We start from the raw sequence: 26,225 nt of genomic DNA, 5'->3' as shown, positions 1-26,225 counted from the left end.
TGAATGCCCCAGGCTATTTATTAAAACAAAGTTAGAGTAAGTATGTAAATATTTTATTTGATATATTTTTCTATTTTATTTTTAAATTTTAAACTTTTCCAGATTGAAACTATTCCTCTGAGGCTGGAGTGCTGAAAATTAAAGAATTTTACTCCTAACTGATCAAATAAAGTATCGTCTCAGCTTCCAGTGACTGCTGCATTTTAGCTTCTTTTAGCTTGATATCAGTTTTGGATACAGCTAAATGCCAGCTACTCTGATAAACATGTACACTACCAGCTGTAGCTCCATCTGCTACGCTAAACATTTTCACACCAAATCTGCTGGGGGAAAAAAATACACTGGTTTTGGAGTCAGTTTGTAACAACGAAATATTAAAATCTTCACTCCAGGTGGCTCTTCAGTCTTCTGTTCCTCTGATGAATATATTTAGCAAAAGCAACAAGCTATTTATGTAGCAATAATAGCCAGCCTTAAACTCTCAAAATTCAAGGAACTTTGTGGGGACTTTGGTATAAGTACGAGTGGATGTGCAAATGTAGAACTCCAGAGCTGATGAAACCTTTTTCAGGAGGTCTCTTCTTAGGCCTCCAGCCTGCATATACACATTTGCTTAACTTTATTATCATGAAAAATCCCGCTGACTTTAATGAGACAAATCTTAGTAGTGAAATTAACCATGTGCATAAGTGTTTGAAGGATAAGGATCTAAATCAGTAGTCCTAGTATTCATTCTTTTGGCATTTTTACTTTTATATTTTACTGTGCAAAGAAATTCACTGATAAAAATGTCCATTTTTCCTTTTCCCTTGACAAACTAATTTCTTTCAAATTCCTGAAAGCTCGGAACCATGAACTTGGCTTGAATTTGTTTAAATATTGAAAGTTATGTAATCAAGCAAAGCACACCACAGTAATGAGGGCTCCAATAGAGCCATAATTGTGAATATTTTGGAGTGACAGTCAGTTTACCATATGTTAGTAAGAGCTAACACCTAACTTGTACCAGCTAGTACGCAGGACTTTCCATTCAACTATGCATGTGCTAACCCACCATTAAGGTATGTAACAGCCCAAATGACTGCATCACACCTGAAGCCAGGGGGCTGTTGTCCAGGCTTCCAGAGGAAGGGTAGCAGTTCTTTATGGGTAGTGTGTGTGGGGGGGAAGGAGGTCAGAAGCTGCTGCAAAAAGGTGGGTGGGGGTCAGCGTGATGATGTTGACTCATTCCCTGGGAATGTAAGTGCAACAGGCTTTAAAAAGGGCAAGCCTGGGTGTTAGAAACCCTTTCTCCACGCAGCAGGCAAAGCAGCATCCACCCTCCGAGATGGGAAATATCAGGTTTGGCTAGGATCTGCTGTGGGCATTGCACTGGGGGGAGAGGGGGCTGGGAAGGAATTTTCCCCTTGCCACCAGATTGGCCTAGGTGGAGTGTGCTCTTTTTATTTATTTATTTGCCTTCCTCACAGCAGGTTTCAGGGAGGAGGTTCTGGTGAGGAGGAAAGAGGGTTAGGCTATATGTCACAACTCATTATGTAAGTGTGGAGAGGAAGTCCAGTGCAGGTTCTTGAATGAGAAGGCATCCAGTGATTGGATAAATGACCTGGTAAAGGACTTAAGGAGGTGTTGTTTAAAGGAAAAGACTGGGGTGGGGGAAGGGCTGCTATGATTGGTATGGCAGAGAGCCACCCCCCCTTTCCTATAGCTCACTGTAACCCTCCTATGAGGTGGGCGGGGTGGATGGTAAGGTCCCAGCCATAAGTTGGCTGAAGCACCTGGAGGAAGCCTCTCGGCTGTTATTGAATTAACATGGTGCTGCCTGCACTGTACACTTTTATCCGCCGGGTAGTCCCACACATCTAATAATACATTTGCAGCCTGATTATCAAGTGGCTGCTGTCCTTCTTTCAGTATTGTCAGACAACTCCTCCGTAGGTTAGAGCGTGCTAACTGAATGTGAGACAGGTAGCAACACTGCAATGGGCCAGGCAGAAAGGAAAGCAGAGTATAGTCACAACAAGATTTTGAAATATTTCTCTTGGTAAACACACCAGTGCTCGGGATCCAGTGCATTAAATCCTTGAATTCCCTTTTCCTGAAAACTCACTGCAAGTATTCCACTCAATATGAGATATGGGGAGATAATAACCTAAGGTGCTGTATCTACAGACCATGCAACATTCAAACTTTTCCATAATTTAGTCAGAAAAGCATCTCTCTTGACTATACCAAAAGCAGTATTTTGCAACCTACCATAGATATTGGTCTGAACACTGAAATACGTATTGGATAGATGCTAATTAGTTAATTAAGATCTTGTCTACACTGAGAAGTTAATTTGGATTTAAATTTAATTTAAATTAAAGCAGAATAGCTAGTTTTTATTAACTCCCTATACAATTGTTTTTATTCCAGAATATGAGTGTCTTATTCCAAATTAGCTTAAATCCACTTCTGAAGTAGATTAAGCTAATGTAGACGCAGAGGGTCCACACAAGAAGTTGACCAGGAATAGCTATTCCAGAACACCCCATATAGATTAGTCCCTAGTCTAAACAAGGGTGTAAAACAGGAGAATGCAAATGAAACTAGTAGATTACAACAATTCATAAAACACAACAAATAAATTTAAAAAGGTTTAAAAGCTGTACAATGTTATAGCCACCTCTTTGCAAATAACCTAAGATTTTGCTGATCTTGACAGCATTACAAGGCAGTTAAAGGATATATTATTCTTGAAAACTGCAACAAGCTGTTACTAATCACCAAAGATTTCATAATCATGGGAGAAAAAACCCAAAGGAAATTCATTCTCCCTTTCTGTTTAAATTGCTGAATGATAATATAATAAAGATAATAATATAATATAAAGATAATATAATGTTAAAGATAATAAAGCGCAAGGGATATGAACTGAAGCCCATGTTCTTAAATGTGGCCTCTAAGTTTGGATGCCTCAAAGCATGATTTTCAGAGATGCTGATCGCCTACAACTTCAATTCCAATCACTGATGAAAATCAGCCCGTAGGTATCAATAACTGGGCACTCAAAAATGGATGCTTCAGAATTACAGGCAAAATTTTAAAACCTTAGCCTAGATACTTTATTCTGTATCATATGGTAATTCTGCTAGGCAGGATCTTCACTATCCATAGCTTTTTGGATCTTCCTCCAGGAGTTCAGTGCCATAGAACACCAATGATCTGCTGCTCTAGTAACTTTCTTACAATGGGATTAAAAAACTTCCTCATTTTAGCACCTGACTATCCCAGTATACTTTATTGCCCCACCCAGTACTGAGCCATTAGCAGTACAGCATCTGAATAAAGCAGCTTTTCAGTTATCAGATATGGTAACATTAGCAGCACCAGTATACACATGCTCCCTTTAAAAGGCATTATACCTGGACACCACATAAGACTGTACTATTAGTATTTATACCAAGAAGTTCTAACACTAAGTAGTTCCTGTGCAGTACACAGTAAGGCCAACCCTAAAAACATATTAATAAGACACACTCAACATTAAGGCTTGTAAAGTTCCCTTATATGATTAAAGGGAAGGACCCATAAATGGTTTAATGCAACCCTTAAGGAAAGTTCAAATATAAAGTCATCTAACTCTTGCCTGGATGTGAAGTAATGTTTTCTGGACATTTCTTTTTACTGACTCTAATATAATCCAAGCACTTTTCTTGCCACATACTGTAAAAAAAAAAAATCTGCTCAGGAAAAAGGATGACATCAGAATAGAGCCTGATGTATATTTGGTATCAATAATGCAGAATTTACAAATCGTTAACGGTTAACAAAGGTAACATTCATTCATAAAAAACAAGCTGGTAAAAAATCTTTGTTCTGGTTCTGAATTTGTATTGGAATTTGTAAATCCAATAAAAGCAACAAATATTTTAGGCTATTATAGGTTTTGACATCCATATTAAAACAGCAACATAAACTGTCAACATTGTTTATACATAAGTTTTCAACAGTCTTAATGTGAACAATATCCTTCTTGTCTCTATTTCATAATACCCTGTTCACATGTAGCTCTAGGAAACCTACACAGTATCAGCTAGCTAGTTCTCTTCTCTATGTCCATCCTTTTAAAATAGATGGTCTCTAACAACACATGCCCCGTCTTTCTAAGTTACTGGAAAATAGCACCATCTGATTATAGCGAGAGCATATCTGTGAAATTGGAGAATGGTAACGAGAGCTTTTCACAAATTTGCAGTGGTTAAAAGTTGTTGCCATCTGCTGGCTATCCAGCAAGCTTTGAAAAATGAGAGAAGGATGGAATGAGGACAATGCAATGAGGGGACCAATGGTCTAATAGTTAAAACGCTAGCTTGGGACCTGGGTTCAAGTTTCTGCTCTGACCCAGACTTTCTGTGTGACTTTGGACAAGTCACCTAGTCGCTGTGCCTCAGTTCTCAATCTGTTAAATGAGTATAATAGCACTTCCTTACCTCATGAGGGTTTTATGCGAAGAAATACACTAGAAATTGTTAGGAGCTCAGATACTGCTGTAATAAGAGCCATATAAGCATGATAGACAGATGGTCAGCTGGGCTGGTGTCCACAAAACCACTATTACAACTAGTATACTGACTTGTCTCAGCACACAGGCCCAGCGTGGAATGTGTTTGAGGATTAAGTATTTTAGTTTCCACCAAACTGTATAGAATCACACGGGTGAAACAGTAAAGAGAAGCTTGAGTTGGTGCCCATGTTGTCTCAATTCTGCAAATAAACACAGAGCTTAATTCTACAGGTTGTCAATCTTGTACTTTTCAGAAGAAATATTTTTACCTTTATCAACCAACCAAAACATAAATGTTAGTAGGTCTCATTTATCAAACTGAGGTGCAGTATTATTGACATTAATGATAAAACCATTATTATGTCCGGAGTCTCAAAATGCCCTTCTATATTTTTTAAAAAAGACTAGCCCCAAACAACAAAATAACAACAATATGTAATGTCACAAAATTGTGGAACATTTAATCAAATTCATGTTAGAGTCAGCCTCTTCTATTTTATTTTTATCACTGCTAATCTCTACAAATATTAAACTATATTAAATTTACACCAATGCTTTATTTATTTTTGAGCTCTACTGCAATATATATGTTCACAACAGACAGTAAAACAGATGTTTTGTGTGCTGAGAACATTTGAGTAGTTGTGGTTTAATGCATAATCTGTTACCACAGACCAGTTACTTCCAAAATTTGCTGCAGATTTGTCTGTCTATGCCACACATTTCCAATCACCTACATAAAAACTAAATATTTAATCTACTGTAACACTTACCCTTAAATTACTTCGGCTTAGTAAAATGGACTTGTAATTACTAATGCATTTGCTATAAATGGTTAACACTAATCTGGCAAGAGTTTAAATAAATTTAAAACTGTATGTTTAAGCACTTTTACTGTGCAATTAATTTTGCTGCACCTCAATGTACTAATCTATAATTTTGCGTAGAAAATTTACGACTAGATTTTCAAATTCTAGCCTGCATTTCAGTGCAATTTGTGGGTCCAAGCAGCTGTAGGCAGTTTTATGTCCACAATTTAGTGAGTACAATCAAATAATTAATAATCTAACTGGCATAGTACGCACCTGCAAAATCATGAGCATAAAAATGAAGACCCGGTAAGGCTGACCTGAAAATGTGTCCCTTAATGGGTTCCCTTGAAAAATTAAGATAAACATTCTCTGGAATTTTTAGTATCTTCAATTGCTTGTATATGCCCTAACAAATCATATTGATAATACTATCAAATAGAACAGACTAAGGAACCCGTTTCTGTAGTTGAATATATCTTGGTGGAATTTTTTTTTATTTTTATTTTTTTTAAATTTGATCACAACCTACCAGTTTCAAGGTTGAAAGAGTAATGCAAATTAACATGGCTCCCCAATGATCGAGGCAGAATTTACATATTTTCACCTTCACTAACAACACTGCTTTGGTACCACGTACATTGTTCTGCACTGTCATGATACATGACTTGTATTTAGAAATCTGACAGTTTAAGAATGGATCATAGCATTACATTAAGTTGAATATATTTCTCTGCTGCAGAGGAGAAGATAAAGAGGTCTCTCTTAAAAAATAATGTTTTTGCTCCATCTTCTCACTTGGCTTGTAAAACTGGTATAAAAATGCTGTACTTACCACACTGATAAAATTCTATTTCCTTTGTTTTTAATACGAGGAGGAAAATTTCACTTTTCATTTAATATATCCTTTAACTGTTTTCATATGCTATACAGAATACAATAGTTGAGTATAGCTCTAGTATATAAGCTTCAAGGCCTACCCACAAGTGGGGTCTGGAATTCTTTCAAATTTTATTTGTAATCAGATTGACATATTGGTCAGCCTTTGGAAGCTATTAAAAAAGTTGCTTTAAAAATAATCTGTAGTGTGGGAGAAACACTAGTGCTGCTATGCAGAAGATCACCATCAGAAAGGCCTAGGAGAACTACCAGTATGGTGAAGGGGGGAAAAAGCAAAGACTAAAAATACACCATCGAACTGGTCACAACCACTAATTGGTCCCAAGGTGGTGTGATGGTAAAAGGTTTGTTGTGAGCAAAAGGCTACATAGCAGATACTCGTATTAAAGGGTTTACCATATTTTGGAATAGGGCACAGTAGAACTAATTGTACACTGTGCACATCTGATAGCAAATTAGCCAAAATGATTGCAATTAATTCTCGCCCATTTTCATTTGAAGTGTCAAAGAAATAATGGGGACTTTGGGAACAGTCTTTTATTATTCTCTCCTCCCCATCCCACCCAGTGGTACATATTTTACTTTCCTTTCAACCTTAGAGAAGCAAAGCCTACAATTTTGTGAAAGGTTTCAGAGTAGCAGCCGTGTTAGTCTGTATCTGCAAAAAGAACAGGAGTACTTGTGGCACCTTAGAGACTAAAATTTATTTCAGCATAAGCTTTCGTGGGCTACAGCTCACTTCTTCGGATGCATAGAATGGAACACACAGACAGAAGATATTTATACATACAGAGAACATGAAAAGGTGGAAGTATGCATACCAGCTGGAAGAACGGACTGGAAAAGCTGATGCTGAAATAAATTTGTTAGTCTCTAATTTTGTGAAAGTTTGGAGTGAAAAATCTGACCAATGAGAAGCTGGCTTATGGTCAGGTCATTAACTTGATGTTCATTATGCCTTTTTGGTCTTCATACTGAGAAAGCCAGATTTCTCTTCCTCCACTTGGTGCTTATGGGTGGCTCTCTGAATAAAGAGGTTTGAAAAGCTATACTCTTTTTGAAACTGCAAAGCAATTTAGCATTTGCTCCCTCACACTCTTTCACGTTCATCCCTCCCCTCCCCATTTTTGGATTTACTGTCTAAAATTACGGGACAAGATGTATGCTATGAAGAATCAGGATTTTTTTCTTTATACTGCACCCCTTTTTAATACAGGGTTCAGGAGCGGCTCCAGGCACCAGCGCAGCAAGTGTGAGGGCAACAGTCAGGCTGCCTTCAGCGGCATTTCTGTAGGAGATCCGCCAGTCCTGCGGTTTCGACGGCAATTCGGCGGCGGGTACACCAAAGGCGCAGGACCGGCAGATCACCCAAGGAACCGCTGCCGAATCCCTGTGACCGACAGACCTCCCGCAGAAACGCCGCCGAAGGCTACATGCTTGGGGGGTGGCAAAAAACATAGAGCCACCCCTGATAGGGTTCCATGATTTCTTAAGCAAAACTCAATGATTTTCTAAACATAATGGTCAGCTATATATTTACAGCCTGATTTTTCCACATTTGTTTTATGAAGCTGCAATTCATTTTAATGAGACTTACAGCAATAATGAAAGTTATAAAATTGAGCTGAAAATCTGCAATCATTTCAGCTGCTGTTTTACAACCTGCCTTATCTTATAAGAGCCATAGATGTAAAGTTGCCTAACCTCATACCAATGAAGACACAGGCTACCGATCATATATACTCGTATGCTAGAACAATCTCTCGAGCTTTTTAATGACTGCAAATCAGCAGGTAGGTGACAGACATGATATCTGAGTTTTAGGGACATCTATGGTATATAACATCCTAAGGCCTTTTCATACAAAAGATAAACAGCAGTGATACTACATCTAGCCAAATTAACTGCCTACTTTGTGGGGGAGGGAAGTGAAACATGCAAGATCACTTTAATATGACCAATGATGTTATTTTAGTACATTAGGTGAACTATTAACCACAACAAAAGAGGGCCCTTAAATAAAGTGCCTACAGGGAGTAGTGGAGTGCATCAATACCTCAAGTTTAAATCCACAACTCAAAGACTCACTTTTCTCCCATGGGAGACTGACCTAGAACAGTACAGAAAGATTCACAAGGACCAGGTTGTCAAAAAAAGGGTGTCAAACTGATTAATGATTAAAAACAAAGTTACAAAAATTGTACACAATTTTAAAAAAGTCACAATCACGAGATTTTTTGGTAAGTGAATATATTTAAAAACAAAGCACCACCTTAGGGTTAAACCGCGTTATCTGTGCAGAGCATCTAAGCATGGACTGCATGCAGAGGAATTATTTCAGGGTCAGAGGAGGAGGGGGATGTATAGGGGGAAGTAGGTTAGTCCTCTTTCCAGGCTTCAGTGAGTAGCTAAGCTACTCTGTACATTCTACCACAGTTGTCAGGCTTCGGTAGACTTCCCCACATACTTGTGGCAATACTCACCCAACCCTGCTCCACAACTTTTCACACTAGAACTCAGGGTACCTCTATGGAGCTGTATTCTGCAGCAGGTAGGGCTGTATTCAGGACCTTCTGAAGCTTTAGGGAGAGAGCAGGTGGGTCTATGCAAGGCAGGATTTGCCTGCTATTGAATCGGGGAGGCCAAAAGCTGCACGTTAGGAATAAAGCCACAAATGCTCAGTTTTATTTTATGTTTTATAAAAGAAAAATTTGCACGAAGATTGAGAATTTAGTCTCTCAAAGTACTTATATGGCCCACAATACCTGAGTATCTGAGCTCCACACAATCAATAGTGGAGTTTTCTTTACAACTCCCCTTTGATGTAGGAAGGTTCTATTATCCCCATTCTTCACATATAGAATGGTAGTGCAGAGAGATTAAATGACTTACCCAAGGTAACACAGAAAGATTGTGGGACTGACTAATTTTTCATAGATCTCATTGAGTCTCAGTCCAACGCTTTAATCAGAAAACCATTTAGCTTCAGAGACAGCAATAAAGGGACCAGATTACCTCCAAAGAGGTGCAGAGACAGCAGACACCGAGAGAATCTTCATGCTATGCACATGTTCAAAATCTTTCACAGCCCAACCTGTCAGTGTGCCCTTCTCAGACTTTATTCTAAGTCTGCCTGCTTCATACACAGCGCTTTGGAAAACAGGTAATATGTTGGGGACAAAGAAAAATGAGAGTGCATGTGCAAAAATTTGTTCACTCCAGATGAAATGTAACGTTAAAAAGATCAGTTTGCCACTAACCATAGTTGCTAAAAGAGATGGAAATTAAAGGGGGGGGTGTGTGTGGAATTAAGAGCACTGAGAAAGCTATGACTAATTTTAGTTTTTCCTTGTTATGTTCAGTTAAGTGAACTGGTTTGGTTTTAATGGTTCACTAAGCAATGATTACAATCTATAGTAAATGTGTTTAAATGTTAGCTAACTGAACATTAGTACATTTTAATTCTCTGTAACAACCATGTAATTCTCTCCATCAGTGGGAATGAGAGACACTAGGGTAGTGTACAATGCAAGTAAGTTAAAAAATAAAATATTGTATTTAAAAGACTATTCTGTTGAAGGTCCTGGCCAACAGTATATAGCAGAAAAATTAAGTTCTTTCTTTATCCACAGCACAACGTATCAGCATAAGATTCTCCATGTTTTGCCTTCACCTAGAGGGATTATGGTCAGGGATGAGAAGGTTCACCGTGCCGTGAGCCTTTAATCCTTGCCTTCTGTTTTGGGCCTTCCACAAGTACCAGTTATGATGATGCTTACACACTGGAAAATGAACTGAGACCTTCATTTGATTTCACATAATTGTTTGCTGCTAAACAACTTTCAGATGGTAACAATTTTTTTATCACTACCTCACTAGACTGGATTTGAACTGGTAAACTAGAGGTGAAAGATTCTGTACTCCAATACCAACCCTGTGTTATTCTCTCACTATTTTTGTTTGTTTGTTTTGTTTTAAGGCTTCAAAGTGATGTGATGTGGGTTAAACAATCGGAAAACCAATTTTATCCCCTCACCGCCCAAAATTAGATCCAGTTAAATTTTTTCAGACTTTAGATACTGAAGCTAAATTTTCTATATGTAAGCTGTATATTTTCAATAAGATTTCTGTGTATGGGAAACTCTTGATAAAATTAAAAAATATTTTTTTCAAATAAAATAAGACTGTTCCGATTGGACGAGAGACAATCAACTGATTTATATTAAAGAAAGTCTTGAAACCAACATTTAGAATATTTATTCTAAAGGTTTAATGGGGGGGGAGAGAGGGAACAAAAAGCATTACAAGTTCTATTGCATCTGTGTTAAACTCCCTTTATGTTTTAAGGGGATTACGCTAAGTTATTAAAACAGCCTGCTACAACTAATTTTAAAACTGCCACTCAGAACTGATCATTCACTTCAGAAATGTTCATACTTCCCAAATGCCGTGCTAAAACACAGTCCAAAACCTTGAGCCTTCTGGCCTTAAGCTCTATGACCCCCTGGAAACCTTGAACTCTGGGGAAGTTTGGAACTGGATATGAGCTAAGGGACTTGGATCACTCTCTAGTTAAAATGGGAGCAACTAGAATTGGATTCATTTTAATTAAAACTCAGATCAATTAATTTTCTTTTTCAAGGTGGAAAAATAAACCATTTTAGAAGCACTACGAAGGTTTTCATAAGATGGATACAGAATTTCCCCCATTAAAGTAGACACCTAACAAGAAGGTTTTAATTGTGCTCTTTTATTTATTCATTTTTACCCTTAAAGACTGTATTTTCTGCACAGCTTCCCACATTCTGTAGCTTTCTAGCACCTGAGTCCTTAGTTACTATTTCTGGGTAGCAGTGAACAAGATATAAGAATAATCATCTCTACAAGAAATGTACATTAATCTGCTGGTTCAGAGCCCAATGTTTCTTAAAACTCTATTTTTCACCCCACAGAGCAGTGAAACTCAATTCCTAATCTTATAGTGGTAGGAGGAATATTAATATGACCTCTGAATGCACCAATTCTATGCTATGAACTCAATAAATTATTCAAGGACCAAAAATTATTATTTTTTATACCTAGTTTCACTGTCTGCTGACTACTACTTCAAAGAGTGCATGGCTCTTGAGATTCTGCTATTTTAATCATTTGTGCTTCAGTCAGTATCTGCCACAGAGTTTAACTTCTGTAAACTCTAAAAGGCTTGACAGCATCAAACACAGCAATTGAGCTACAACAGTCCACAGCAAAGGAAAAACCTTACCGGATAAATTGTAAAGAAAATTTGGAGCACCCAAAATAGTGTTTCGTGGCCTGTTTGGTTTAACAACAGGCCCAATGCCCATTCAAGCACACATAATTCAGAAGGCCTGCCTGCCTGCAATAAAGGCCGAAATTGGATACTTGGTGAGATTAATTACCTAGATAGGGCATGATAATGCAAGTCAAATGGGAATGTAATTAAAGTGCACCTTCCATGAAAATTATTCATTGCTGATGGATCAGGTGACAGATAAATCAAAAGGCATTTTAAAAAAAGAGCTCCAGGTTAACTGGAGGCAGGCCTTTCCTCTTTAGAGGCTACGGTAACTGCAGACATTGAATTCAATTCACGCTGTCTTGCTCTCATCATAGTACTATAAGACAAAAGAATAGATTGTAATGTAACCTCAGAGAAAGAGAAACCAATAGAGAAGTTATCAGGATTGTGCCTGCAAACAAAAGGTCAACTAGAGTGGAACCAGTTGGCTGGCAGCTTTCAGATTAGTATATCTCTCTACTTTTGCGCCATAATAGGAGTCTGCAACCGTAAAAGAAGGCAAGTGATGAATTAATAAGTTGACTAGTCCCTTGGGTACAGTCTTTACAGATGAAAGACATGATGTCATAATCAAAACAGGGTTCTAAATTAGGTAAATCAAGAGGCACAAGTAGTATCTCACATTACTGCTATTTAATAAACTCTTCTGAAATTTGTCATTAACTCTTTAACATCAATATACGTATTTACAGTCCAGAAACAACAACAGTAAAAGAAAGAATGTTTTACAATAATGTGCAAGTGATATTTCCCAATGGGATATTTATTCTAAAGAAGATCACTGCCTTTTACTTTTTACAGCCATAGGGGTCCACTGTGGACTCCTGGCATGCCAGAAGCTCCTCTTGAGACATACTGAGGAAGGCGGACACATTGAAGTAAATGGATTTTTGAATGCAGAAGGAATATAAGATTTGGCCCCCATTTGGCCAGATTCTGCAAATCCATATATATTCAAAGTCCTTGACTCAAACAGGACTACTGAGATGAATAAAGGTTTCCAAGATCTGTCTTTTTTTTACACATTTAGAAAGAAAAATAGTAGGCTGATTTTAGATTTAATATCTGATGGTCAAAGAGTACTGGAACATGCAGCCCAGTTGTTAACAGCAATTCTCCAGAATTTAAAAAATGTATATTTTCCTATTGATTGGTGTTGCACATTTACTTTATTTTACGTTGTCTGTAAGATTAACATAATCCCACAATTAAATGCTGTCTCCACAATGAGATTACTCAGGTGAGTAAAGTGAATAGGATTGTGGCCCATTCTATGTGACTTTTATAATAAAATAAATAATAACCACCTCCTCCACCATCTTATGGGGCTTGATCCAAAGCCCATGGAAAGCAACGGAAAGATTCCCATTGCCTTTAATGAGTTTTATAGCAAGACAATGTTCCTGAAACAGCAAGTTATTACATTACTTCTACAAAAAAGTATATTCAAGATTTTCACAGATTTCCAGAAAATAGTATTGTATATTTAACAAACAGGTATCTTCTGTTCTGTTTTTGTTTTTTTTAATTCATACGTTATCATTTATTTCCGCTTCTCATACAAAATTGAGAGATAAAAAAAGAATGCAATTTTTGGCAATAGATGAGTATTTTGTTCATGCTACTTGGTGCAACAGAAAGTTCAAATTCAACTGAAATTTAGTTTACTTGATCCCAAGTTCAGCTTTTTAACTATAACACACTATCTGAGCTTGTCAATAAGTTCTGAAATTGCAGGAGGAGAGAATGCAATACAAACAAGTCCAATTATTTGGGTGCTTTTTTAAAATTTAAATTTGAAATCATTTTTGGTTCAATAAAGCAATGTACCAAAATATATAGGTCATGGGGTTACCGATTAGGTATTCAATACTGTATGTAGTTCTATTTTCTTAATGGTTATTGATTACATTAAAAAACACAGTCACTCTAAACACTTGACTCATTCTAATGAGAGATTATTTTTTACCTCTCCCGACATGTTTTCACTTATAACTAGATCCCAACCAAGCTCTGAAGCAAAAACGTTTCTGTATGTCAGACTACCAAGCACTCATCTAGAGAACTGTCTGATATTTAGCCACCAGGACACTGCAATTAAGATTCATTCGTCCATTTCATCCGTGGCTCTGAGAAAATAATGAAACATCAGTGAAACAAGATAGCAGTTCACAGAAGGTGATTTAGCACCTTTCCAGTTGGAACACCTGTATCTCCTTTGTGTTTTCCTTTCTGTGTTGTAGATTAACTAACATAAATAAATCTACATAAAGTCCATCAGTTTCCTAGTCTGTTTAAATGACACTATTTCTGACATTAGAGTTATCAAGGAAAAACTGAACCAAGAAGAAGGGCCTGATACAGTTCCCATTGAAGGCAACGGGCATTTTGCCAATGTCTTCAGTGGGAGCAGGATTAGGCCCACAAGAGTCATGCAGCAAACATACTAATGTGAAATGCTTCTTTTAACCATTAAATGGAAAAAATTAATAGTCAAGCTGTGCTGCAGTGGCTCAAGAGCATGAGTACAAACCTCAGAGTAGACTGTTAAGATCCAGGGCACACACCACAAACTGGCTCTGAGTTCTATACTCAATTTCACCAACCATTTATCAAGTGTTAACTCCACAGGCATTATGCCAGCCTTAACATGGAGTCACAGACAGTCCCCTTGGGAATTCTGGCTTGCCACCCAGGTAAGCCCACCTTTGTGATACATGGCTCCTTACCTGAATACTAAAAAATAATAATAGGAGATATACCAATCTCCTAGAACTGGAAGGGACCTTGAAAGGTCATCAAGTCCAGCCCCCTGCCTTCACTAGCAGGACCAAATACTGATTTTTGCCCCAGATCCCTAAGTGGCTCCCTCAAGGACTGAACTCACACCCCTGAGTTTAGCAGGTCAATGCTCAAACCACTGAACTCTCTCTCCCCCCAAATTCTGTTGTGATTCTTGGTGTTACTCCCAATCCCAAAGGACCAGTCACTTAACCCAGGTCAGCTGCACCTTATAACTCACACCAAAGACAAAGCTTGTATCCAAACCTATAATAACCTATCTAAAGATTTATTACATAGGAAAAGGAAATAAGACAGTTATTTACATGGTAAAAGCATGCAACATATATGCCCACAAGTTCCAATTAAGTTTCAAAAAGTAACAGAAGATTCTGTAATAAGTAAGCTTTATATGTATTTTTGGGCTAACGAAGGCTAAGCACCACGGACCTTTTGCTTATGTCTAGTCATCCTTGCCTGCTCCCCATCCCCCGAGTCCCAGCTGCATGAAGATACAGTTCTTCCTTGTTAAGGTTTTTCATTTCCTTCTCCCCTTCTGCTTTGAGCTGCACACTCAGCAGATGGGAGGGATTCCCTTGCAAGACTCATCCTCATGTGGGGAGAGCAGGACAGAGTAAAACTAAGTCTGTTTTCCTCTTTAATGTTCTACTCTAGCCTGTCTGGTGTCAACAGGCCTTCCTTTTCAAGCAGGACATAACACCTTCTGGAAACCAGCATTTCACTCAAATGAATGTCTCTCTCCTGTCTGGTGATCTATACAGTAACAGAGACTTACAATGTATACTCCGAGGGAATTCTGCACCACTGCACATGCACAGAATTTATGTCTCCCACAGATTTCTTTGCTTCCCTGCAGAAAAATGACTTTCTGAGGGGAAGCAGAGGGAAGCCACAAGACCAGGAATTTGACAAATAAAATTTGCAGAATTTTGCAGAATTTTAAAATATTGTGCATAGAAATTTTAATTTTTTGGTGCAGAATGCCCTCGGGGTAAATGCTAAAATATTACCTTACAATACGAGATACAGATGTTGTAAGTCAGACTAATGCATGAAGCAACTCACAAGCATTCAATGAAGTCTAAACACTAAACAGATTCTTATAACTCTAATACTTATCTGAATAATACTAACACACGGGTGAGCCAGACTGGCTCAAGCTATGTATATGTCAGCGGAGACACGGCATCTTATCATGACCTGGCACCTGGTCTGCCAATGTCACACTAATATTTAATAGGACTTTATTTGTTTCTGGAGGAGGGATAAGAAGGCATCCCAGGCTTGCTCATGTTACTCTTCATAAGACATCAGATACAGAAGAGTTGCTGAAAGTATTCAGCTGTCAGTTAAGATATGGTATGTGGACTATCAAGAGTTAAAAGAATGCACACAAACTAGATGTCTCATATTGAAAAATAAATGTTAATGTTCTAAGATGTCCCTCTGTCCAAGCTGTTTGCTTTCTTTGAGGGAGCTTCTCCCTGTGGACACAACAAGCGGGGGGGGGAAATAACTGATCTGCAAAAAGAAGTTAGAAAATATATTCTTAGGCTTAAAATAATTTGAAAAATCATATTTTTCACTATTGATGAAATGATTATCTAGTAAGACAAAACAGCCAGATAGGACTTGACCATTAATAGTTGAAAATCAAGTTCCTTTGCTGTCTCCTGACTTATTGCTGAGTGACTTGACATATTCCTAACTTGAAAATTTGCAAAGTACCTTAGGACAGCTCAACAGAAAGGCAACCTTATAATACAGAATTTTACTAAGGTACTAAGCCTATAGGATAATCAGGCATACAAAATCACCACCTTCTATTTAGCACTTTAAAAGACTTCAAAAAATGTCCTAAAATTTCAACTTCACTTGGTGCTTGTCCACATTGCCCCTTGGTTCATACTACAGTGATGTCAACAGCATTGTGCACCAAAGTGCTGCACTATAACTCCTCCATGTAAATGCTGTGTGTGCCAATGAAAGGTTCCTAGAATGCATTAACACAGTCCTCTTCAAACAAGACTACATTAAAGCAAACTAGGAACGCTGCATTACAATGCAGCATTTTGGTGCACATTTCTATTCACATCTATAGTCCTAACTGCAGGGTAGTGTAGACACAGCCTTAGGATTATACAAAACAATTATATATTATATTAAAATTAAGCTTGATTGTTTGCATCAGGATGGTAAATGTATGCTACAATCTGTAGTTGTGATGGCTGCCTCTCCATATTAAAGAAAGCTGGACTCCGAGCACCCCTGTTTATCACTATTGTTAGAATTTTGTTTTGTTGTTAATTCACATAGTGGAATTTGCTCTGCTCTTTTAGACACTGATCCTGCTACTGCTTGTGTTTAAAACTGAGACCCCAGGGTCCAATCCTGCAAGCTCTGAGTCTCATAATCCTTTTCCATTCAAGTAACCACATTGACTTCATTAAGGATTAGTCTGCCTCATGTGAGTAAGGGTTTGCAAGTTCAAGCTCTTAATTATCATGGCAGCTTCACAAGAGGCAGAAATTGTTTCAGTGGCACCTAACACGGCTATAGTCTTTCTTAGCTGAAAGGCAGAATGCAGACTTTCTCCTACTAAGGATGCAAAATTCCAACTGCACACAAATGAGGTGCTTCTTTTTAAAAAGCTAAGAGCAGCCCACTGACAACTTTAAAATATCTAATGCACATGGTCAATATCTTTGCTCATGCATGTCTATGCTGATATTATTAGACCAATCAGCTGCCTTCAATACCGTTTATCACAAAGTGGTGTTGTCTCATCTGCAGACCTCAGAGGGAGATGATGGGGCTGCCTTCCAGAGGTTTCATTCTTTTCTCTTGGAGAGATCTCAGTGGGCAGTTGTGGACAAAAACTCAGAGTGCCGCAGAGTGTCATTCTGTCATCCCTCATTCAAAGCATAGATGGGGTCACTAGGAGTGTTTGAAGGAGTCACGGGGTGCAGTCTTATCAGTATGCCGAGGACACCCAAATGTATGTCTCTATCTCATCCTATCTGGACAGAGTGGTTCAGGGCCTCAGGCAGTATCTAGCTGAGGCTGGGGAGTATATGAGAGGCTGGTTGAAGCTCAACCACACAAGATCAAAGTGATAATGGTGGGTTGAGGAAGCAAACAATTGCTGGCAGAGGTAATATCAGACCCTTTAATTCAGGGAATATGTCAGACATTGGTTTCCACAGTTCCCAGCCAAGTGATGATTCTAGACCCCCAGCTGCTGTTAGATAAGCACATTACAGCAGGAGCCAGATCAGCTTTGTACCATCTGTTCCTTGGCTGGAGGTTGGGACATTTTATTTTAGATTGGGAACTTGCCAGCATTAGCCATTCTTTTCTCCCTCAAAATTAGACTATTACAATGTACTCTAGTGACCAAAGTTAGAGCAGAATGTAGCAGCTCTCCTACTGAGCAGGGCCTCTCTCTGGGAGTACTTGACACTCATGCTCTGGGATCCCTGCCTACTGGTGCTCTCAGGTGTTGGTTTTGACTTATAAAGCTCTAAGTCAGCTGAGACCTGCTTTCCTGAGAGATCACCTGAGAGGTGCTCAAAATGGATCACCCCCATTTAAAGCAGAGGAGGCCATAAAAAAACCAAACATTTTTGGTGAGGGCCCCAGACCTTCAGAACTTGCTCCCCATCTTGGTTCAAGGTAGCCTGAACTTGATAACTTCTGGGCAAGAGGGGAGAAAGCTGAGCCTATGTTCCTGGAGAAAGGGGAAGGGGAGAGGGAGGGTTCTGTTGCTCTGATTGAATGGCTAGCTACAATTATCTGTATATATTTATTTAATACTACTGGCTGGCTGGCTGTGAATATGTATTGCAGATGGATAATCATTAGTATAGGTCTGATTAATCGTTAGGGCACCTAGAGTTTTATCTATGGCATTTTTTTATTGTTGCTTAAATCCAAAGAAAAAATGAATAAAACAAGTATTTTATACTGTTATTCACATTTTAAACATTCAAATATCATATATATTCATATCACACTAAGTATTTAAATACTCAAGTTAATTATCCTTATTTTAAAGACATCCCTACATATGCATATACTGAATAAAATGTCTCTTTGTCAGTTAGTAGTAAATATCTTAAACACAACGTATTAATATGATTAAATAAATAGCCTTTAAGGCCATTTTAAAACACGGATTATGTATCATTAATTTTCTTGTTTACTTTTTTTTTAGTACTTTCTCAAAAATTAATGAAACATTAGAAAAGGCCCCAAAGATATTAAGTATATAACCTACAATTAATTAATTAATATGTTATGGTTGTGACAGGAATTGAGATAAAGGGCCACAAACCAACTTGGAATGCACACATAGAAAGGCAGAATGTAGCCCTAAAGCTCTTTACTTGATTTATCCCACTGGCCTCTATGGATATGTCTAAACGGCAATTAAAACACCTGCAGCTCACCCATGTCGGATGACACAGGTTTGAGGGGCTCAGACTGCAGAGCTGTAAAACTGCAGTCTATATATTCGGGCTTGGGCTGAAGGCTGAGCTCCAGGACCCCACCGGCGGGACGGGGGGAAGAAGCGAGATAGCTTGGACTCCAGCCCAAGCCTGAACATCTACACCCCAGTTTTACAGCGCCACAGCCCAAGCCCTGAGAATATTTAATTGCAGTGTAGACGTACCCTGTACGATACAAAAAAGTAAACTGCTCCCTCTTCCTTGCTAATCAGATAGCAACTAAAGAAACTTAGTTACATCAGTGAATGTCCAGAGCAATTCCACTGAAGGCTTCTGGAGAAAGAAGTACATTGGCTCTGAAATGCTATCACTCGGTTCTTTATTTCATATATACGATTCTGTCCAAATATTATCACACAAGTGGGTACACAGAACTTGCTGGGACAACAGTGTGCAACAAAACTCTTAATGTATGTGTAAGGGGGTTTGGAGGATATGCCCCTAAGGCAGAGAAATGGAAAACAGAAAATTACAACTATAGGGCTATATCCTGGGAGGTCTGCCACAGACTTCAATGGAACTGAAAAAATTGTCCTACAGAGACCAGGAAATATAGTCTGAACCCAGGAGAAAGCGAGAAGAGGAAATACTTTAAAACATTGTTTGTGTGTGTGTATCAGAGAGAAGAAGAGAGATGGGATGAAGAAGGGGGGCATCCCCAAACTGTGGTTCTATAAGGATTTTTCATAATTTTTTGTATTAATAAACTATTAGGATTTGCATGTAATTAGCTCATAGCCATGCCTTTAAAAATCTGTTCATACTGAAGTGACTTGAGATAAGTGGCCAACGTTGTCTGTGGTATGCTTTGCCAAGAATACTCAACAGTTTAAGGACAAACAGGCAGTGGATTATAGAGGGAGCTTTAAGTTACAAATTTCATTTAAGGCTGCTTTGTTTTGTGGGTTGATATCTCAGTTTTAACAGCTTACCATAAAGGGGCATAAAATGTAGTTTATGGTACATTACAACTTAGTGCATTTGAATCAGTCACACAATAGCAGGATTTCCATGCTGTTATCATCAGCATGATTTAGTTGACTTGTGTTCACATGCGGGTGCAGTTATGTAACACTTAGCTCAGACAAATGTCTCTGCTCTTGCTCTTCTCTAGTCTGCTGTAGTTAATGACCAAATATTGTTAAAAATTGGGACACTAATTATCTGCTGTCGACATGCTATGGATAATTAAGAATTGCTCACACTGAAGCCATGCTAATTGTTTTTCACAGGTCTCCTTCTCCTGTCCTTGTGTCCTCAAAAAGGCAAGCAGCTACAGGTTTGTACAAACATCTCTGTCACGTACGTTGTCACAGAACATACATCATTCTTTCTGGCTCATCCCCGATTAATTTTGCTGGCTTGCAGCAATTATCTCTCCCTTTGTGACTGACCTCCTGGTAAATGGAATGCAGGATGGCTGAATAATTTTTTCCTGTGGATTTTACTACTCCATTGAACCTTGTTGGCTGCCCACAATAGAACACAGTGAACTTAAGTCATAAAGTATTTGAAACTGAAACAATGTAGAAACTGTATTTTAGCAATTGTAATTGATAGCTCTAAAAAGTCAAGTCTTGATAATGTTCTCTCATTTACCCTATTACTTGGATCAGTTATTTAAAGCTGTTAATGATCCTCTTGGATCAATGTTTTTTGCTTGTAGCTATAATTTACTGTATTGGTGGATTAGTACAGATGTTTTCATAAATGGCTCTGCATCATTCCACCAGATTGCTTGTCTGCATCAAATTTGCTTCCATTTATCACTTATGAAGCAAAGAAGATAATCAGCATCTACTATCTTAAAATTAAATACTGAATGCAGGATAACAGTTTTATTGTTCTCAATTTGCAGCTTCCCACCGTGGCTTTCTCAGATTGCCCTAGAACTAGATCCAATGATATATTTTGACTTTACCACTGATAATTTATAATAGAAATGCAAATGTATACAAAAATAGTTCAACCAATAAAAGAATCACCATTATCACTGCACTATCCAATAAAGAATGTGTATTGAGTCTGATGGCTTGGAGAAAAGCACTGGGAGAAAACTGTCCATGCTAGGTCTTGAACACTGGCTTTTTGGATCCAAAAGCAGCAGATTTATCTAATCTTAATATATCCTCATGTTTTGTTTTGTTTTCTATAATGCCCCTCCCTAAGCACTCATGAAAGCAGAGGAGGAAGAAATGAAGATATAGCCTCTCTGCCTTCCAGAAACCATTCACTCTCTCTCTCAAAACAGACTCATGCATTTTTACTTCTGGACCCCTTGCCAAAACCTTTTTTTTCCATGAAGTTGAACCTCTGCTGCCACTTAAGCAAGAAGAGTTTAACCTTAAGCAGCAGCAGCATTATTGTTGTTATTACTATTATGAATCATTTATAATATGGTAGGGCTAATCAGGACTAGACTTAATTGAACTAAGTGCTATATAAACACACTTGGATCTGCTTTTTAAGAACTAGAGGATGGGATTAAACATCCTCACTGGAGAGTTGTCTGAACATCATTTTAAGAAAGCACTCTGCCCAAAGCATTCTCAATCCATTGCCTCATTGCACATTTGCCCTACAAACCATGCCAGCTGTGACAAATTCATCACAGTGGGCATCCAGCTATTAAAATAGGCACCAATGTGAGGAATCTATCCCTCCTAGAACTTGCAGACATAGTGTCCTCCCAGAACTCAACAAGATGTTCTGCATAAACTGAGCAGAAAAGGTATCAGAAGGTATCTCAGCACACAGATACTCTCTCATTTAAGCTTAATGTAAAAACTCGTTATCCCTATGTGAACCATCTTCTTTTCTTTACTTACAGTCTTCCATAGAGACCATTACAGTACACTGCCTCTATCATCATATTGTTCATTATGTAGAGATGTTACATTTAAAGAAATTTTAATTCACTACATAGGAGCTCAATTAGGCTTTCAGATACCAGAGTGCTTATGCATTTGCAATAGCGTTTTTCAGCAGTAGTGTTCATTTGCTTATCTAAGAGTGACTGTGAGCCTTTACTATTTAAAAAAAATAATTCCAAAAAAAAAAAACACCACCACCCTATAATATCAAGGATGTGATGTCAGCCTACAAAACTCAGGAAATTCTGGGTCAAAAACCTTTTCACATCATCTTTAATCACAATTATAATCAAGCACTGCTCTCAAAACTCTGTTTTTACTAGGCAAAAAACATGAGTGGAACATTTTAATTCTAAATTTGCCAGTACTTCAGTCAGATCTTTGAAATCATGTTAAGTATTTTGAGTTTAGTATAATTCAAACACAGTAAACCAAAATATCTATACATTATATTATATTGATAATACTTTAAACTCCCATTGTTTTTTCCACTGGAAATTTTCAAAATACCTTGAGACTCCTGAGAAGTGAATCCTTACAACTAAGGATAGGCTAAGTATTATTATTCCCATTTTACAGATGAGGAAACCAAGGCAAAGGAACTAAATCTATATACTCAGGCCACTCAGGAAGTCTGTGGCAGAACCCAGAATACAACCCAAATCTCTTGTCTCCCAGCTCTCTATTTTCTCCACTATTTTTCCTCAATAATTAGTTCTAAATATAACCACTGCAATGCTGTAACTAATATGATGCATAATATGGAACTTCAACATTTTCAGAATAAGTACTTCTATCCAGCTCATGGTCATTGATATATAATTTATTTACATAATGATGCAGGTGCACACGTGTAAAACATTCCAAGAAAGTGTCCTCACTTGAGCCCCTGACTTATTCTATAGCCTTAGGCACTTACCTGGACTGCTCCATCCCTGCATCCCCAGTGGCTCATTACATCCTAAAGGAGGCAGGCAGAAAAGGAGGTGGGGTCATGACTTCACTCTCAGAAACATTAGCTTATGGAGTTGCTACGTTCTTACAAAGGAGACAGCACTTCATAAAATGGTGTATTCGTGGGTGTGTTGGCCTTTGCACTACAGAGATGCAGAAAACTTCCTGGTGTTCTGTTTTGGGAGGGGCAGTTTTTCACTGACCCAAATGCAAGATTGTGCTCACTTAGCATAATCACATTGGCTGCACAATCTCTCCTTTCTGGGTTTAGACTGTGCTTTGTATCTACCAGTTTCCACTACTGGGATGTGGTCACTGATTCTCTATTTGATGAGTCTGCCTTGGTTTTGCACATTTCACTGTGGTGAGATAGACTTCTACAGAACTCAGAGTTAATGTGAGATGTTGGTGAATTTACCAACCACCTGATTAAAAGGGATAATCTGATTTGCCCCATAAACAGTTAGGAGACCACACACACACACAAATCCATCAGATCTATAAGTCTCTGAGGCTGAGCGGGGGGAAAAAAAAAAGACTGACTGTGGTGCTGAAGTAGGCATGGAATAGTGCCTCTACATTGAAATGGAGGAACTGATGTAAGGCCCAACACCAGCAGTAGCTGAGTATCTGTAATTTAATAAGTATCTGCAACAATCAATAATGCACAGACTCCAAACAGCAGCACTAATATCAACTCAGGCATGTCCTCTCTTATATAACCAAATGGTCTATATATATGCAAAGTTAGACACATTTTGGTCCTGTCCAAGGAGCACAGAAAATGGCCAGACACTTAAATAAGCTCATTTCCACAGCTGGCCACTTTGTGCATTATAAGAAGGCTGAAAATAACATAGCTACTTCCTAAATCAGTAGGTAGACCATACATTAACTAGATGGAACCACCCAAAATTATGCTAAAATTGGGTCTACAGCATCATCCAAGCAGATCTTAGTGGTACATTCCAGCTGCTTCCATCACCCACTTGTTAATTTTTCAAACAAGCACCTTCATGCTTTCTCCTAGGCTCACATTTGGGAAGAATATCCACAAAACTAATCCATTATCCTCCTTCAAAACCCTCCTGAAAACACTCCTTTTCCCACAAGACCTACAAAAAACTTGACAACAGGCTGCTGGTGTGGAGAGACCACTGTCTATCAGGCTGACCAACATTGTCTCATTGTTTCCTTGTACTCCCCCATCTCCAGCTATTTGTCTCATCTTCTATTTAGATTGTCAGCTCTTTGGGGCAGGGACCATCTTTTTGTTCTGCATTTGTACAGCACCTGGCACAATGAAATCCTGGTCTCTGATTAATATAAACAGTAAATAATTGATGTGTGTGACACTCCATGGTAGAGAGATGATTAATGCTCTCTTTGTCCACAACAGAGCTGGCGTTATTCAGCCAAGAAGTTTGATTTCATGTTCCACTTTTGTTCCCACTTTGGAAATTTCTCAAAGAGGGATTCACTGAAGATGTGCCAAGACTTACCTCCCTAACAAAGAGTCATTGGCCTTGTCTACACTATGGGGGGAGATCGATCTAAGTTACGCAACTTCAACTACATGAATAACATAGCCGAAGTTGACATACTTAGATCTACTTACCGCAGGGTCCACGCTATGGTATGTCGACAGGGACATTCTCCCATCGACTCCCCTTGTGCTTCTCGTTCAGGTAGAGTACAGGAGTTGATGAGAGAGTGATCTGCAGTCAATTTAGTGCTAAACTGACTGTCAATGCATCAATCCCCTCTTGTTGATCCCCCGGTAACTGTAGACAAGCCCTCATCTTCAGATAGCCTACTTACACTCCCGTGGCCAGCTAATTCACACATCCCATAATTTCTCCATACAGAGTCATCTTCCATCTACACTAAGAGAAGACAACGTAGTAAAAAAAAAAAAGTTTGAGACATGGGAAATCTGACTACCCAACAGTTAAAGTCACGTAAGTCAAGGTTGAGGACAAAGCCATTTTTCAGCATAAATCACTGCTTAGTATTAGCATTGCACAGTCCATCAGTAAGCCAATGTTCTTTGGCACATGCTGTTTCTGTGTGTCCTATACACCATTTTATGACACTAGTTTAGTCAACAAATTTGGGGAGGGAGGAGGAATGAAGGCACAAAGTAAGTGAAAAGTAGCTTCAATGCACAAGACTGAACATTTAACAGTCACACTGCCAGGCCTGATTATCTCTATTTCACATTGCTTTTTGATTGTGTAGCTGGCAACATAGAATTCAGCTGCAAATGTATAAGCCAATTTCCTATTTCCCATAAATTGGTTAGAGTAGCGCAATATTATTATTAATTTAATAATATAAATTTCATATATGCTGTGCCACAGATACTTGCTGTATTCTTTTAAATGACTGTGGCACCCTGCTCTTGAAAACTTTCAGGTGTACTGCTGGTCAAAATATGGGAAACATTTCTGAACAAAAAAATTGCAAAAAAAGGCCAATATTTCATCAAAATATAAATTTTGACAAAAAATACTCAGGTTTAGAAAACTTTAAACAGCTGTAGTTAGCAATAAGTAAGATGTGATATAAAGTGAGAGCTTTCTATTCTATTCTATTCCTATATCTTACCCAACATTACAGTATCTAGCCAGTGCATTAAGGCTCAGACCTGCCTTTCACTGAAGCGAATGACAGAATTTCCTTCAATGGTGCAGGACCAGACCCTCAGTGACATGACTAGCATCTGCCCTGTGTGTTTCTTTCCTACCTCTTAGTTAGGAATATCTACCTAAATAGTAAAACAAATTTAAATCCCATGTTCTGTGGCAAGTTTTCAAGAACATAATCTTTGCTCTTTCAGGTTTTTTTTATTATTAACCTATCAAAACAGCCTGGAAATCACATATTTTGATGATTGTAGTTTACTGTGACTGAAATCTCAGTGGATTGATTACTATGCTTCAGATGGTTTAAAACTCTTAATATAATATTTAGGGCTGATTCTATAATAATGCCCTAGCTAGCATTTTTAAGTATCTCTTTAATTTTGTGGATCTTCCACTAAAATGCTACATTGACTGACATAATCAGTCAATGGACAAACTCCTTCCTCAGATCTGGTGGTCTCTGTTTCAGACAGAGGAATTCTTATTGTCTTTCTCCATAAGCTTCATTCAGGCATAAAACCAGCTACTACCTCCTGTCAAATACCTGTAATATTAATCTGACAAAATGATTTAGATTAATATGTATTTATTTCAGTGGAAATAACCTGATCTATTTCTTAAAAATTTAATAATGTACAGAAAAGGCATAATAGCAATTGTGAGAAAAAATAACTTCAATGGGCCAATAATTTTTTTTACAGTATTACTTGTACTCAACTGAAGCCACAGACTGTACAGAGTCCATAAAGAACTATCCTGCCCATCCTTTGGCTTAGATGGGTGTATGCAAGGTTGAAGAAAGTGCAAAGTAAACAAAAGACATTAAGATACACCTTGGACATTATTTTAATAAATAGAAGTA

At 38.1% G+C, this 26,225-nt stretch overlaps 1 protein-coding gene across 7 annotated transcripts in view; it reads right to left on the bottom strand.

Annotated features, from left to right (window-relative positions):
• The window catches only part of EPHA7 (EPH receptor A7), a 168,537-nt gene that overhangs the window by 68,963 nt on the left and 73,349 nt on the right, over positions 1 to 26,225 (bottom strand). For 4 of the 7 annotated variants that reach the window (XM_039531211.1, XM_039531212.1, XM_039531215.1 and 1 more), the window contains one exon: positions 22,681 to 22,722. The exons of 2 other annotated variants lie outside the window; for them this stretch is intronic. In XM_039531211.1, coding sequence (XP_039387145.1) covers positions 22,681 to 22,722 — 42 coding nt within the window. Of the gene's footprint in view, positions 1 to 8,802; positions 8,905 to 22,680; positions 22,723 to 26,225 lie in introns of those variants that run through there. One more of the 7 variants, XM_039531217.1, reaches the window with a different exon arrangement.

Source organism: Mauremys reevesii, linkage group 3, assembly GCF_016161935.1.
Source record: "Mauremys reevesii isolate NIE-2019 linkage group 3, ASM1616193v1, whole genome shotgun sequence".
Classification (NCBI taxonomy): Eukaryota; Metazoa; Chordata; order Testudines; family Geoemydidae; genus Mauremys; species Mauremys reevesii.
The sequence above is the reverse complement of the archived record's forward strand: the minus strand, read 5'-3'. Positions and strand labels throughout refer to the sequence as shown.